At 41.2% G+C, this 11388-nt stretch overlaps 1 protein-coding gene across 2 annotated transcripts in view; it reads left to right on the top strand.

Annotated features, from left to right (window-relative positions):
* The first annotated feature begins 3190 nt into the window (after nucleotides 1-3190).
* The window catches only part of FAM192A (family with sequence similarity 192 member A), a 10514-nt gene continuing 2316 nt past the window's right edge, over nucleotides 3191-11388 (top strand). Inside the window, exons 1-4 of one of the 2 annotated variants that reach the window (XM_008638725.2) lie at nucleotides 3192-3359; nucleotides 3530-3628; nucleotides 5464-5585; nucleotides 9559-9692. In XM_008638725.2, coding sequence (XP_008636947.1) covers nucleotides 3230-3359; nucleotides 3530-3628; nucleotides 5464-5585; nucleotides 9559-9692 — 485 coding nt within the window. In that variant the 5' untranslated portion in view covers nucleotides 3192-3229. Of the gene's footprint in view, nucleotides 3360-3529; nucleotides 3629-5463; nucleotides 5586-9558; nucleotides 9693-11388 lie in introns of both variants that reach the window. The other variant, XM_017740954.1, reaches the window with a different exon arrangement.

Below are 11388 nucleotides of genomic sequence, written 5' to 3'. Positions count from 1 at the left end.
TCCCGGGACGAGGGGCTGGAGGGAAGGTGGGGAGAAGAGGTCGCAGTGAGGGCTCGGAGCAGCCCGAGCCTGGCACGCCCAGGAGGGTTCCCCGCATTGAGCTCCGCGGACACCGCAGGAAGCGGGGCCCGGGGGCGGGTTCAGCTGATGGGGAGCGATTAATGCCCTCCGTCTCCGGGGCGGCTCCGGGCTCGGCACGCAGCGCGATATTTGATGTGCTGCGGGGGTGCGGGGAGCGCTGCCCGAGTTGGTTCAATGGTGGGTTGATGAAATGAGTAGGTAAAGTAATCTTTGTTATTTAATGGGGGCTGAATGTATTGGAAGCTGCACACGGGTACCCAAGACACCGTCGCTGCTCTACACATGTTCGAGCCTAGGTGGTGGCAAGGGCTGTAAAGTTTGGGAGGTTTTTTGATTCTGGGGGTGTTACCATCTGGTAGTGTAAAACCCTGCAGTCTGCAGCTGTGACAAACTTCTGTCATTTGCAGTGACAGCATAGCCCTAGAATACAGTCACCAGACGAAAACACAGATAAACAGGGGAAAGTTGCCAAGTACATGTTTTTTGTTGGGTCTGGTTTGTGTGTGTTTGCTTCAGATGTGAGAGGGCAAAGAATATAACAAGTTAGCAAACTTTGTAAGTGTAAGCGAACTTTAGTATGATGCTGCTTGATGGGTTTTTTTCCTCCCACATCCCTGTGCCCCAAGATGGGGTTGTCAGTATCAGACACGAGTTTTCAGGACAGTATTGAAAACACCATTGCTGCATCTCAGGCCATAATTAAACCCTAATCCACTTCATGTATCTTAAAATATACTGTCTAAGTGAACTGACTGATCCAGGTGGTTTGCTGCTGAAGGCTTTAGTCCCCAGAGGATACTATGTTCTTGTAGAATCCCTCTCTCTCAGTTTGGTTTTATTACTGTCTCTCACCACTGTATTGGAACCTTTTGTTTCCTCCCTAAGTATATGGGTTGAGATGACACAAGTGGAGAAATAAATTATGTCGTTTAGGCAGCACTTGGATAGGAAAGCTCCCTTGTGATCAGGACCTGTACTCAGCAGTGAGATTCAATTTTTATCTTCTCTGTAGGTTTCCAGCTTGAACCACCTTCAGAAATTACACTCAAAGAGCGAGTGTTCCATGCTGTCTGGAAAGTGGACTTGTCTTAAGGTGGATTTTTTGGTTAGATATTAAAAAAGAAAGAAAGAAAAGTTAAAAAAAGAGAAAATCACCAGCCCTAGATCTGTCCTTCCTGTCGCCTACTATTAAGAGAATCCTTTTGTCTTAACTTCTTTTGATAACACCCACCTTCAGAATGCATCCTGCTGTAACAAAAATTTGTCCAGTGCTCTAACCTGGATTTCTCCTGAGACCTCAATTTTTTCTTTTTTGTTAGAAATGATATCCCATAAAAGTATCAGTTTTTGTAAGGATTTCCGGACTGCCTGCAGGAGTGATTCCTTGTGGTATGAAGGAAGGATGATAAACAGGTTTCTTCCCTTACTTGGGCTACTGCATCCCTTCCTCCTTGGAAGAGCAACTGTTCTGGGATCTCTTCCGTGCTGAAATGCAGACAGGGTGAGATCCCAAATTAATAGTGCTTGACAGAACTGTGAGCAGTCATCTGTAGTCCTTAACTTGCTGCAGTTATATCAGGGAGATAATAAAACAGAAAAAAGTTACGTTAGTATGTCTTTAAATGAAAAGCTCTGTTGGTTGTGTTCGTGTTGTACTTCTGTGTACAGTTTTGATGTACAGGTTTGAAACAAAAGCAGGCATTAGGGCTTTATTGCGTAGCATGGAGCTGGCAGAATAATTCTGAAAGGAGATGCCTAGACTTACAGAAGCAGTTCGTTTCATCCTGGGCTTATGGGTGTCAAGACAAGTCTCCTTGTTAAGTCGACTACTTGGAGCATCTTCACCCTGCACCTCGTATTGAAATCTTGAAGCAGAGGGTGGCTGCACTGTGTGGGAAGGGGCTGTGCTCTCTTCAGGGGAAGTGCTGCTCATTCTCTAACCCAAGCTCTGTTTTAGCCTTGGGGAATTCCCTCTCTCACTCACTGGTTGAACTCCAGGTAACCCCGACAGCCCCGAGCACAGCCTGTCCCAGCTCAGCTCTCCCTGGGGCTGCAGGGAGCTGCAGGAGGTTTTTGAGGCTGGAGAGATGAGTTGCTATTGAGCACCTCAGAGTTGCTCCCTCCCTGCCCTGCCTCATCAGGGAGGAGGACAGGGAGAAATAAATGTCAGGGGTTGAGATCAGAACAGTTTGATAACGGAAACAAAATAAATACAGTATTAATACTAATAGTATTGATTATAAACTAACAATAGTAACAGCAGTGAAGAGGAGACAGAGGAGTAAACCCAAGACAAGCAAGTGATTCTCAATATAGTTGCTCACCACCCAGTACCCAGCCTGTTCTTGAAGAGTGATCAGCAAATCCCAGCCAGCTCCCCCCAGTTTATATACTGGGCACGGTTCTATGGAATATCCCTTTGGCCAGTTCGGGACAGCTGTCCTGGCCATGCTCCCTCCCGGCTTCTTGTGTAGCTCCTCACTGTCAGAGCATGAGACACTGAGGAGTCCTGGCTTAGAGCATTACTGAGCAACAACTAAAACTGCAAGTGTTATCAATTTTACTGTCACACTAAATCCAAACCACAGAGCTGTACTATCTGCTAAGAAGCTTAATTCTGTCCCAGCCAAAACCAGAACAGTTGCTAATTTCTGAAATCTCACTATTAATCACTTATAAATACATGCGTTCAACAACTGAAAACAGGCAAGCTTTCTCAAATTTCCATAGGTTGGGCAAAAAGAACTTGGGATTTGATGTTTTGCTCTCACTTTATTTCTCTTCCGAACAGAGACGTGGAAGAACAGAAATAAAAGAATGGGAGTGTAGGTGATTTTTAATATTTATTTAAGCAAAGTAAATCCATTAAAATACGACTTTCAGAAAAACAGAGGTAGAAAACTAGCAGGAAAGATGTAATAATGAAAAAGAGTAAAGGAGGAGTAATAGATGATGCTTATTAGTCTTAGCAGTTATACAGTGAGTTGGTGTCTCAGTGCTTACTATGAAGTGTTCTTTAGAGAACTGAAGTTATTTTAAGGGCAGCAGGTCTGTTTTTCAGGATGTTCAGTAATGTTTCACTCATTGGAAAACATAATCAGACTCCTGATATCTTTCATATTGTGTTTTTAGGAGACACTATTCCACAATGGATGGAGGAGATGGTACTGCTGACCTTGTGATTAACAAGAGGTTTGTATCTGAAGCAGAGCTAGAGGAGCGACGAAAGAGAAGGCAAGAGGAATGGGAAAAGGTCCGAAAACCTGAGGATCCGAAAGGTATGGGATAAATTTTAATAATTACAGGAAGAAGATCTGAGAATATTTCACTTTTGTGGGAAATAGAAATAAAAAGGAATGGCTTGTATTCTATAATTTCAAAAGGTTTTTACATGAAGAAACGGAGTGTTTCTAACGTATGGTCTCCCATCCTGATTTGTTCCTTTCAGAATGCCCAGAGGAGGCATATGACCCACGGTCGTTGTATGAAAGGCTCCAGGAACAGAGAGAAAAGAAGCAGCAGGAGTTTGAGGAGCAATTTAAATTCAGTAAGCACCAGCAGCAAACTGCATGTGTTGCATGCACAACTTCTGACAAAAGGACATATCTGTGTGTCTTGTCTCCCTCTCTGAGAGGGAAACAAAGGCTTCAGGAGAGTATTATTGAAATCCTGGATTCTTAAAGGAACGCGTTCTGGATACTGAGGCAGCACTGCACACGTGCAAAACTCAAAAGGTGTTTGCAGTTACAAAGCTGCATTCCTGTAAAGTGTTGAATACTAGGCTTATATTGCATGTAAAATCAAATCAAATCAAACAAAAACCAACCAAACTTGATAGCAATTCATGGAAAAGTGGAAGTGTATTGTGGTTTTGTGACTATTGAACTCATGCTTTAACTCATCTGCTTGAATCAATTAAAGAAATCCTGTTAGAGCAGCTATTACATTTTCAAGCCATAATTATTTGACTGAAAGTGATTTGAGAGTTAAGATTATGATTTGGAAGAAGTAAATTTACATTGTTTTGATTCTTCAAAAGTAGATGTTTGACTCTTCTAATGAAATGGGAACCTAATTTCTCTTGATGTTTAAATTTCTGGTTTTATAGAAAAGCCCTTTGAAAAATGGAAAATACAGATAGCAGCATTAATGCATTAAAGTCTCCAACTGGGCCTACAGGATTCTTTCCAACTGGAGAGTTTACAGTTAACTTCAGTAAACTTTTGATCCCAGTCATTTTTGGTGACATGACTAAGCAATTCTTGTCCAAGGAGCCACCCAAAACCTGACTGCTGTCAGCCTGAATGGGAAGGGATTCTAATAACTGTCTAAATTAATAGTTTTTCTTGCCCAGTTATATTAGATCTGCAACACCTTTGCTTTGGTAAACCAAGTACTGGAATGGGAAGCAGCCCTGAGAAGTAAACCCACTTCTGCTTTTAAGGCAACCACAGCAGAATATTAGATACCAGCTAACCTGGAGAGCAAAACCTACTGCAGCGTACCTATGAGGGAACCTCAATAAAACCTCAGCTCAAAGGACCTCAGTGGCTGCTCCTCTTAGTTTGCAGATGAGGCAGGCAGAAAATAAAATTAATTCATGTCACTTGCTTCAAAAAATGTCCCAAGTTTTGCTACTTCTGCTCTCTGAGGGGGCCCTCAGCAGTAGTAGTGAGTGCTACAAGTTACTGTTTAAAGATTTATGAATGAGCTCTGCGTGAGTTGGAAGGAGCAGGGATTGGCTTTTATAAAGTAACCTCAAATAATAATTGATTTCCAGAGCTTTTCTGTCAAAGACACAAGCTTGCTAATTATCAGTGTAAATGATAATTTAACGCCCTTAAAGTGACTGGGGCTTGCCTATGTGGGTGGAGGTTAAAAATATGGTGACTTCATGTAAAAGCCTAAAAATCCTCAGATGGAATTCAACTTTAATGAAGACTAAAGGTGATGTTTGGGCTAAGATTTCTAATGGTGACTACAAACAGCAAGATTTGGTCTTTCTAAAACATACTGTTTATTGTCATTCTAATTAAATTGTGTGCTCAAGAGACGCTGAACATTTGCAGAACAGGAAATAAAAGACCTTCCTGCTGCATGTACTTTCCTTAAAGTAGGATAGCATGTTTAGAAAGAATTTGTTTTTATTTGGACATTAGGAGTTGTCTTGCTTCTACTTTTTTTTTTTGAACAGGTGTTAAAACTAATTAGCTACTAATTGTTTGCTCTAGAAAATGTACTTCCTATTTTGAGGCAAGATTTCTGAGGGAAGAAGTAATGTGGTTTTTTTAGGTTATTGGTTGGTTGAAGAACATTCTGAGGAGACAGACTTAGACTTGGTGTCTGAAACCAAAACAACAAATTTCTTTTTTCTTTATTCAGAAAATATGGTAAGAGGCTTAGATGAAGATGAGACGCATTTCCTTGATGAGGTTTCTCGGCAGCAAGAGCTACTAGAAAAGCAACGAAGGGAAGAAGAGCTGAAAGAACTAAATGAATACAGAATATCCTTTGCACTAAAATAGCTGGTGGTTACCTAGAGGAGGGTAAGAATGGGCTGGAGTTTGTTCTGTCAGTTGACATCCTTTTTATAAAACTACTTTACAGAATGTGTATAATGATATACTTTCAAAGTTTAATGGTTTCATTGTAGCTTTGATTGACCACTGCAATGTTTGATATTCCCCCCTCAACTCCCACTTTTTTGGTATTTTTCTTTCCTTCTCCCCTCTCCATTGTTTTGGGCTTTGGTTGTGGTTTGGTTTTTTTCTGTTACTGGGGTCATGATATACCATCACTAAAAAGAGAATGAGAACACGAAGAAAAACCAGCCTCTTATCTCTAATATTTTCCTTTTGTCTTCTTAGGGAAAATTAAATAATATTTTTTGTATTTGTATACAATACAATTTTTTTTTTTTTTTGTATATTGCCTGATTTTAACATACCTGTTTGAAATAATGTTTGAATTGCTCTCTCTGTTATTCTTCTTGAAGTATTAGATACTTTCTCCCTTGCTGATACCTGCAGGATGAGAAATTAAATACATCTGTGCAAATGTGCTGACTTTCTTCTGGGAGAAGCCCATGGAGACTTGGCTCCTTTGGGTAATACGCACTTGTAGGCAGGACTAAGAGCAGGACAGTTTGGCTTTGCTGTTAAATGCCTAATTTTCTTGAAGATATGCTGGAAAATCATATAGGATGTTTTTTCTCTCTAATTAGTGCCAGTCAAGGGAGGTTGGAATGATTTGAGAATTTCTGTGCTTATCAAAATACTGCTTTTTTGACGTTTACTGAACCTATGCAGAATCTGATGGTTTCTTTGTCTCTATTGCTTTTGAGTCATGGGTGAACAAGACACAAGTTCTCAGGGAAGCTTTAGTATAAATGAAAGAGTTTGTGGACACAAGGAGGTGACCAAAACCAGTCAGCAAATAAAATTGAATAGTGCTGATACTATAAAGATTGGTCTTACCTTGTGTTAGTCAATGATTTACTATTTGGAGCATGTGTCCTGTGAAGAGCATCTCAATTAGCTCAGGAATACGTTTATGAAAAAGCTGATGCAATTTTTTAACTTCAGAAATAGGCTGCAGTTAGTTTATGCATTTGGAGTATTTTCTTGATTTGCTGGATCTAGTAATGGGGTATTCATGGGATATATTTAGTTTCAGTGATGGTTGCTCGCGGGGCTGGCTGATCCAGGGTTGTGCAGTGTAAGATTGGGCTGTGGGAGCAGCTGACAGCTCTCGTTATGTCACGTACATCTGGGGTGAACCATACCAGCCCCGAGGGAATCTTGAGTTGCCTTGAATTAGCCACATAACACCCAGATCCCTGAATGGCCTGATCAAGATGTTCAGGCCATCTTACCTCAGTCTTAGCAATATTGGTGGCTCTGAATCCGAAGTCTTGCTGTAAAAATTAAACTGTAGAACTTATTGCTGATGGGGTGGAGGAAGGGAGAATGTTTTGTAGTCACCTCATCTCATGCGAAAATCAGAAATGTTACCCATTTAATTTCCTTTTTAAAATTCTTTTTATTTAACAATAATATTTCAAGCAGCCTCGGAGCAAAATTAATTGTTTGAAATTTTTGGTGGTGTTCTGAAATGCAAAAGTGTTTTTTGCTTCTGCAGTTTGTTACTAATGGTTTATCACTGCAGTAACAAAACCTGTTACAAAAAAATTGTGTACTAGGTAAATGTGCTGCATCTATAGGTACTGTTTAAGTGCTCTTCCAAATTAATAAGAGGAATGTCAACCCAAAGGGTTTCATTATTTGCTCTTTTTCCTGGTATAGCATCTAATTTAAGCTACCCAGAGGCATGAATTTCATGGTAAAAACTGCATAATATTCAAGTACAGAGATTTTCTTTTCCTTAATTTTTCGGGTTGAACAATCACAAAATTAAACATCTTCAGGATAAATATGCCTTGGAATATTTTAATGTACTCTTGAGCATAAGAGATTCATATGCATGGATGAATAGGAATTTTTCTTTCTCCTGCATGAACAACTACATTTGTTCCTTACCCTATCCAGACCCCACTGTCCAGATAAAGATTTACAATTTTTTTTTAAGCCATTTCCAAGAAGTATTTGCGAACAAGATCATCTTGTCTTCACTGCTACCTAAATGTAGGAACAGTTCCCCTCCAAGAAGCTGGCTTTACTGAAGGACAGCTTGTTTAGTGCAGTTGATATTTAAGATTGAGAGGTTTATTTCTAATGTTGCCTTCCTCAGAGGGAACACTTCTTGGCTGGATATAGCATTACATTTGCTAATGACAGCAGGATGTATAAAATACCTACTAAAAATGTGCTGTGCCTTTCTAGTTGAGGAGTTTTAGGAGAATGCCACCCTGGATGGAAGCTAAAGCCTGTAATTTGGTATCTTTTAAAAGAAAAGCCTTTGAGTTCCTTAGCCAGGCTTAGAATATAACAAGGTAATGGACCTAAATGTGGAAGTTGAACACTGCAGTGTGTGGAAGAATTGTGTGGCAACATCAAACCGTGTTCGGTGCAAGGAGCTTTCAGATGGCTCTGGACAGCCACAGGATGGCACTCCTGTGCCATCTCAAAAATAGATAAAATTGAACAGTGGTTTGGGCTGAGAAGACTTTCTCTTGAAGTGAGGAGCAGTCTGGGTTACTGCTTTATCCTTAGGAAAATCAAATAAGAAATGGCATCCGAATGTTCCTGACTGTAAAGTGATTGGAGACTGAGTGTGTCGCTTCAAAGCAAAGTCTAAGAGTTTTTGATTTGTAAATGTTCAGTGGGGAAAAAAGCTATGGCTTCAAATATATGGGCCATCAATGTGAAATTCACTGTCCAATATATGTCTGCAGTGACTGGGGCACCTGTGAAACTCCAGTTTGTGGAATTGTAGTCGGAGGAGAAACTGTTAGAATACCAGATTTGACTTTATAAACATGCTTTTAAACTAGGTTAATTTGCCTTTGCCTCTGCAGTTAAAATTTTTGCAGAATTTTGTGTGACTCTCCTGGCATCTCATCTACAAACAGGGTCTTTGACAGATCCCCTTCATCAGATACAGCTGGACATTGTTATCAGATGCTGCCATAAGGAGACGTGTTCAGTGTGTGTAGAGTGTGCCCTAGTAATAAACAGACCCAGCTCCTTCTTACCCCATCTGAAAACCTGCTTAAGCTTCTCTACTTCATTATAGGTTTCAGCTTCATTCCACCTTGCTAACACTGTTTAAATTTACTCAGCTTTTCTGTGCAGCTGCAGTCTTTTTGGGTGAATCTTGGACCACGTTCCCCCTTAACCAGTCTGTCTCCTTCCTCTTGGGGTTGGTGCTTGGACTAGCAGTTGCAGCCTTGTGGCCCTTACAGAGAGATGAGCTGAAAAGGTAGAATGCTAAAGACCAAACCCAAAAAAATGGAACTGTTCTGTCTTGCTAGGCTGAAATCTGCTGGGCTCAGCAAAAAGATGATTCGAGGAGTGGAAGTGAGTGCACATATTGCTACTTAGCTTTTCTGGTAAGGATTAGAGTGTGGAGCAGCAAATTTGAATTACAAATGTGTTGATCCCCGTGGAAGGGGAAGTACTGCATTGCCTGTTTGGTTTGTTCATTTTGGTCCAGCCTGACCTTTTTTGCTTTTCTAAGGCCTTTAGGAAAAGGAAGCATGGTGGATATGTTTATGGATGCTGAGTGTCTTGTGTTACACCTTTCTGGCTTCTGAACAGCAGCTCCTAGGCTTCTGCCTGGACATCTTCAGGATTGGAGAGCTGGCCCTGATACCTGACAGAGCTCTGACCCCAGAGGGTGAAGTATCTTCTATTTTGGCCGAGGGTACCAGCTAAATGTCATTACAAATAAATTTATTTTGATAGAATATGTGAATGAACTTCAGTCACTGCTGTCAGCAGAGCTGGCTAAATATATCAGGGAGGAAATGTCTGTTCTCCCCGTTCCTTCCCAGTTGATCCTTAACCCTTAATTCACAGCACTCTCACTAAAGTGGGAGTCAGTATGGACCCAAAGAAGGAAACTGAGAAGAAATTGCCCATGAAGTCAGTGGAAAACAAGAACAAATTTTCTCAGGCAAAGCTGTTGGCAGGAGCTGTGAAACACAGAAGGTTAGTTTCACACCTCTATAAATTCATGAGGAACGGAACCCAGTTAGCAGTGTAAAGGGAGGCAGGCCAAAACTGCCTCCAGAGAGTGAGGTGTAAACCTTAGCCCTAAAGAAAAAAGGGGGAAGGTATAAGAAAAGACCAGTCTTGTTTCTATAGGCTCTCACAAACTGTGGGGAAAAACATGAAGCAATTCAAATAGATAAGCGTGTGTAAAGCAAGTGGGTAGACTCTTCATTTTAGAGTGCCAGGCTTGGGCAATCCTGCTTGGGGATCGAGGGAATCTATTTTATGTCTCTGTTTGTAGATATCAGTGTCACCTCACAAATGCAATTTCATTCAGGTTGCCTAATTTATCAGCCAATTTTACCTGTGTTAAAAGTGGATTGTTTTAATCTCTGCTCAGGACAGCATGGGGTTACAAGAGAGGAGCTTTGTGTGACAGTTTGGTCCTGAGGACATCAGAGAAACTTGCCGTGTTCCTCAGTGGTTTGCACTGATACATCAACACCCTTTCCACCCCAGGGAGGTGGCAGCTGGGTTTGTGATGTGTTTGCTGCTTTGATCTTGGCCTGCAAACACAGCTGCTGGTGTGCTACAGGTTATGGAGAAACCAGGCATGTGGGACCTGACTTATTTCCCACAGATGAATCATCTAATACTTAAAATGATTACTGACATCTCAAAATTCAGTGTGTTCAAATTGTCTCAGAGAATGCAAGATTAATTTAGAAGCTTAACTTGTAGGGTGATGTTTAACTCCCAGTACAGCAGTAATTGCGTGTCTGAAAACTGAAGTGAGCACTTCCACCACCTAATGTCTGTGGGGTTGGGTGATAGTTTGGGTTTTGAGAAGGCAGAGAAGAAAAACCCTGAGCTGATAACAAGCAGCCAATAATGTTGTTTTTGTCTTGTAACTACTAGTACTTAACCCAGTAGGATGTAGAAAAGGAGCTGGCATGTGCTTAATGGTACTTCTAAAGTCTGCAGATGGCATCTGTTTAAAGAGAGCATCTTAACTGACATGTCAGTGCCATTGCAGACTTGCTTTGCAGTCTTCTATTTTTGCCATCTTATCTTTTATTGCAAAGTGGCCCAAAGCAAGTGTAGTGTGAGCTCTACATCTGCAGAAATTACATCTGCTCCCTGAGCTTTGTAATTTCCTGTAAAGGATGTATTACTATTAAAAACTCTCTGCACAGAGTAACCTTTCATCTGTACTGTGTGTTCTGATAGGGACAGAAAAGAGTTAATGAATAATAATGCTCATGCTTCATCAGTTCATCACAGCTGAATCTGGGAAGCATTTATTTATGTGGATGGCTTAGAATTGGGAACATGCAGGAGCAGGGGGGGGAATCTGAGCAGTGACAGGGGAGAGCTATGAAAGCTCTGAACAGTCAGAAGTCCAAGCCATGCTCCTTTCTCCCAGTGCCACTTTGGACCCAAAAAAGGACTTTTCTAGACACTGCAGCTGTGTGAATTGCTATAAAACTGTCTGGGCGTACTGGGTGCAAGATTTCTAGATGTTTTAGAACAGGCTCTCTAGATGCTTGAAGGAGGGGAAGGAAGCCCTGGAAGGGAAAAGCCATGGATGTTAGCACCAGCAAGCGTGGTAATCATCCACATGTGCCAGGCTGTGGTCATGTGGGTGCCTGAAGCTCAGGTAGTCATTCCCAGTCTCCTGTGGGGCACATCC

Source organism: Corvus brachyrhynchos, unplaced genomic scaffold (genome assembly GCF_000691975.1).
Source record: "Corvus brachyrhynchos isolate BGI_N302 unplaced genomic scaffold, ASM69197v1 scaffold26, whole genome shotgun sequence".
Classification (NCBI taxonomy): Eukaryota; Metazoa; Chordata; class Aves; order Passeriformes; family Corvidae; genus Corvus; species Corvus brachyrhynchos.
Note: the sequence above shows the minus strand (reverse complement) of the source record. Positions and strands in the feature narration are given on the sequence as shown.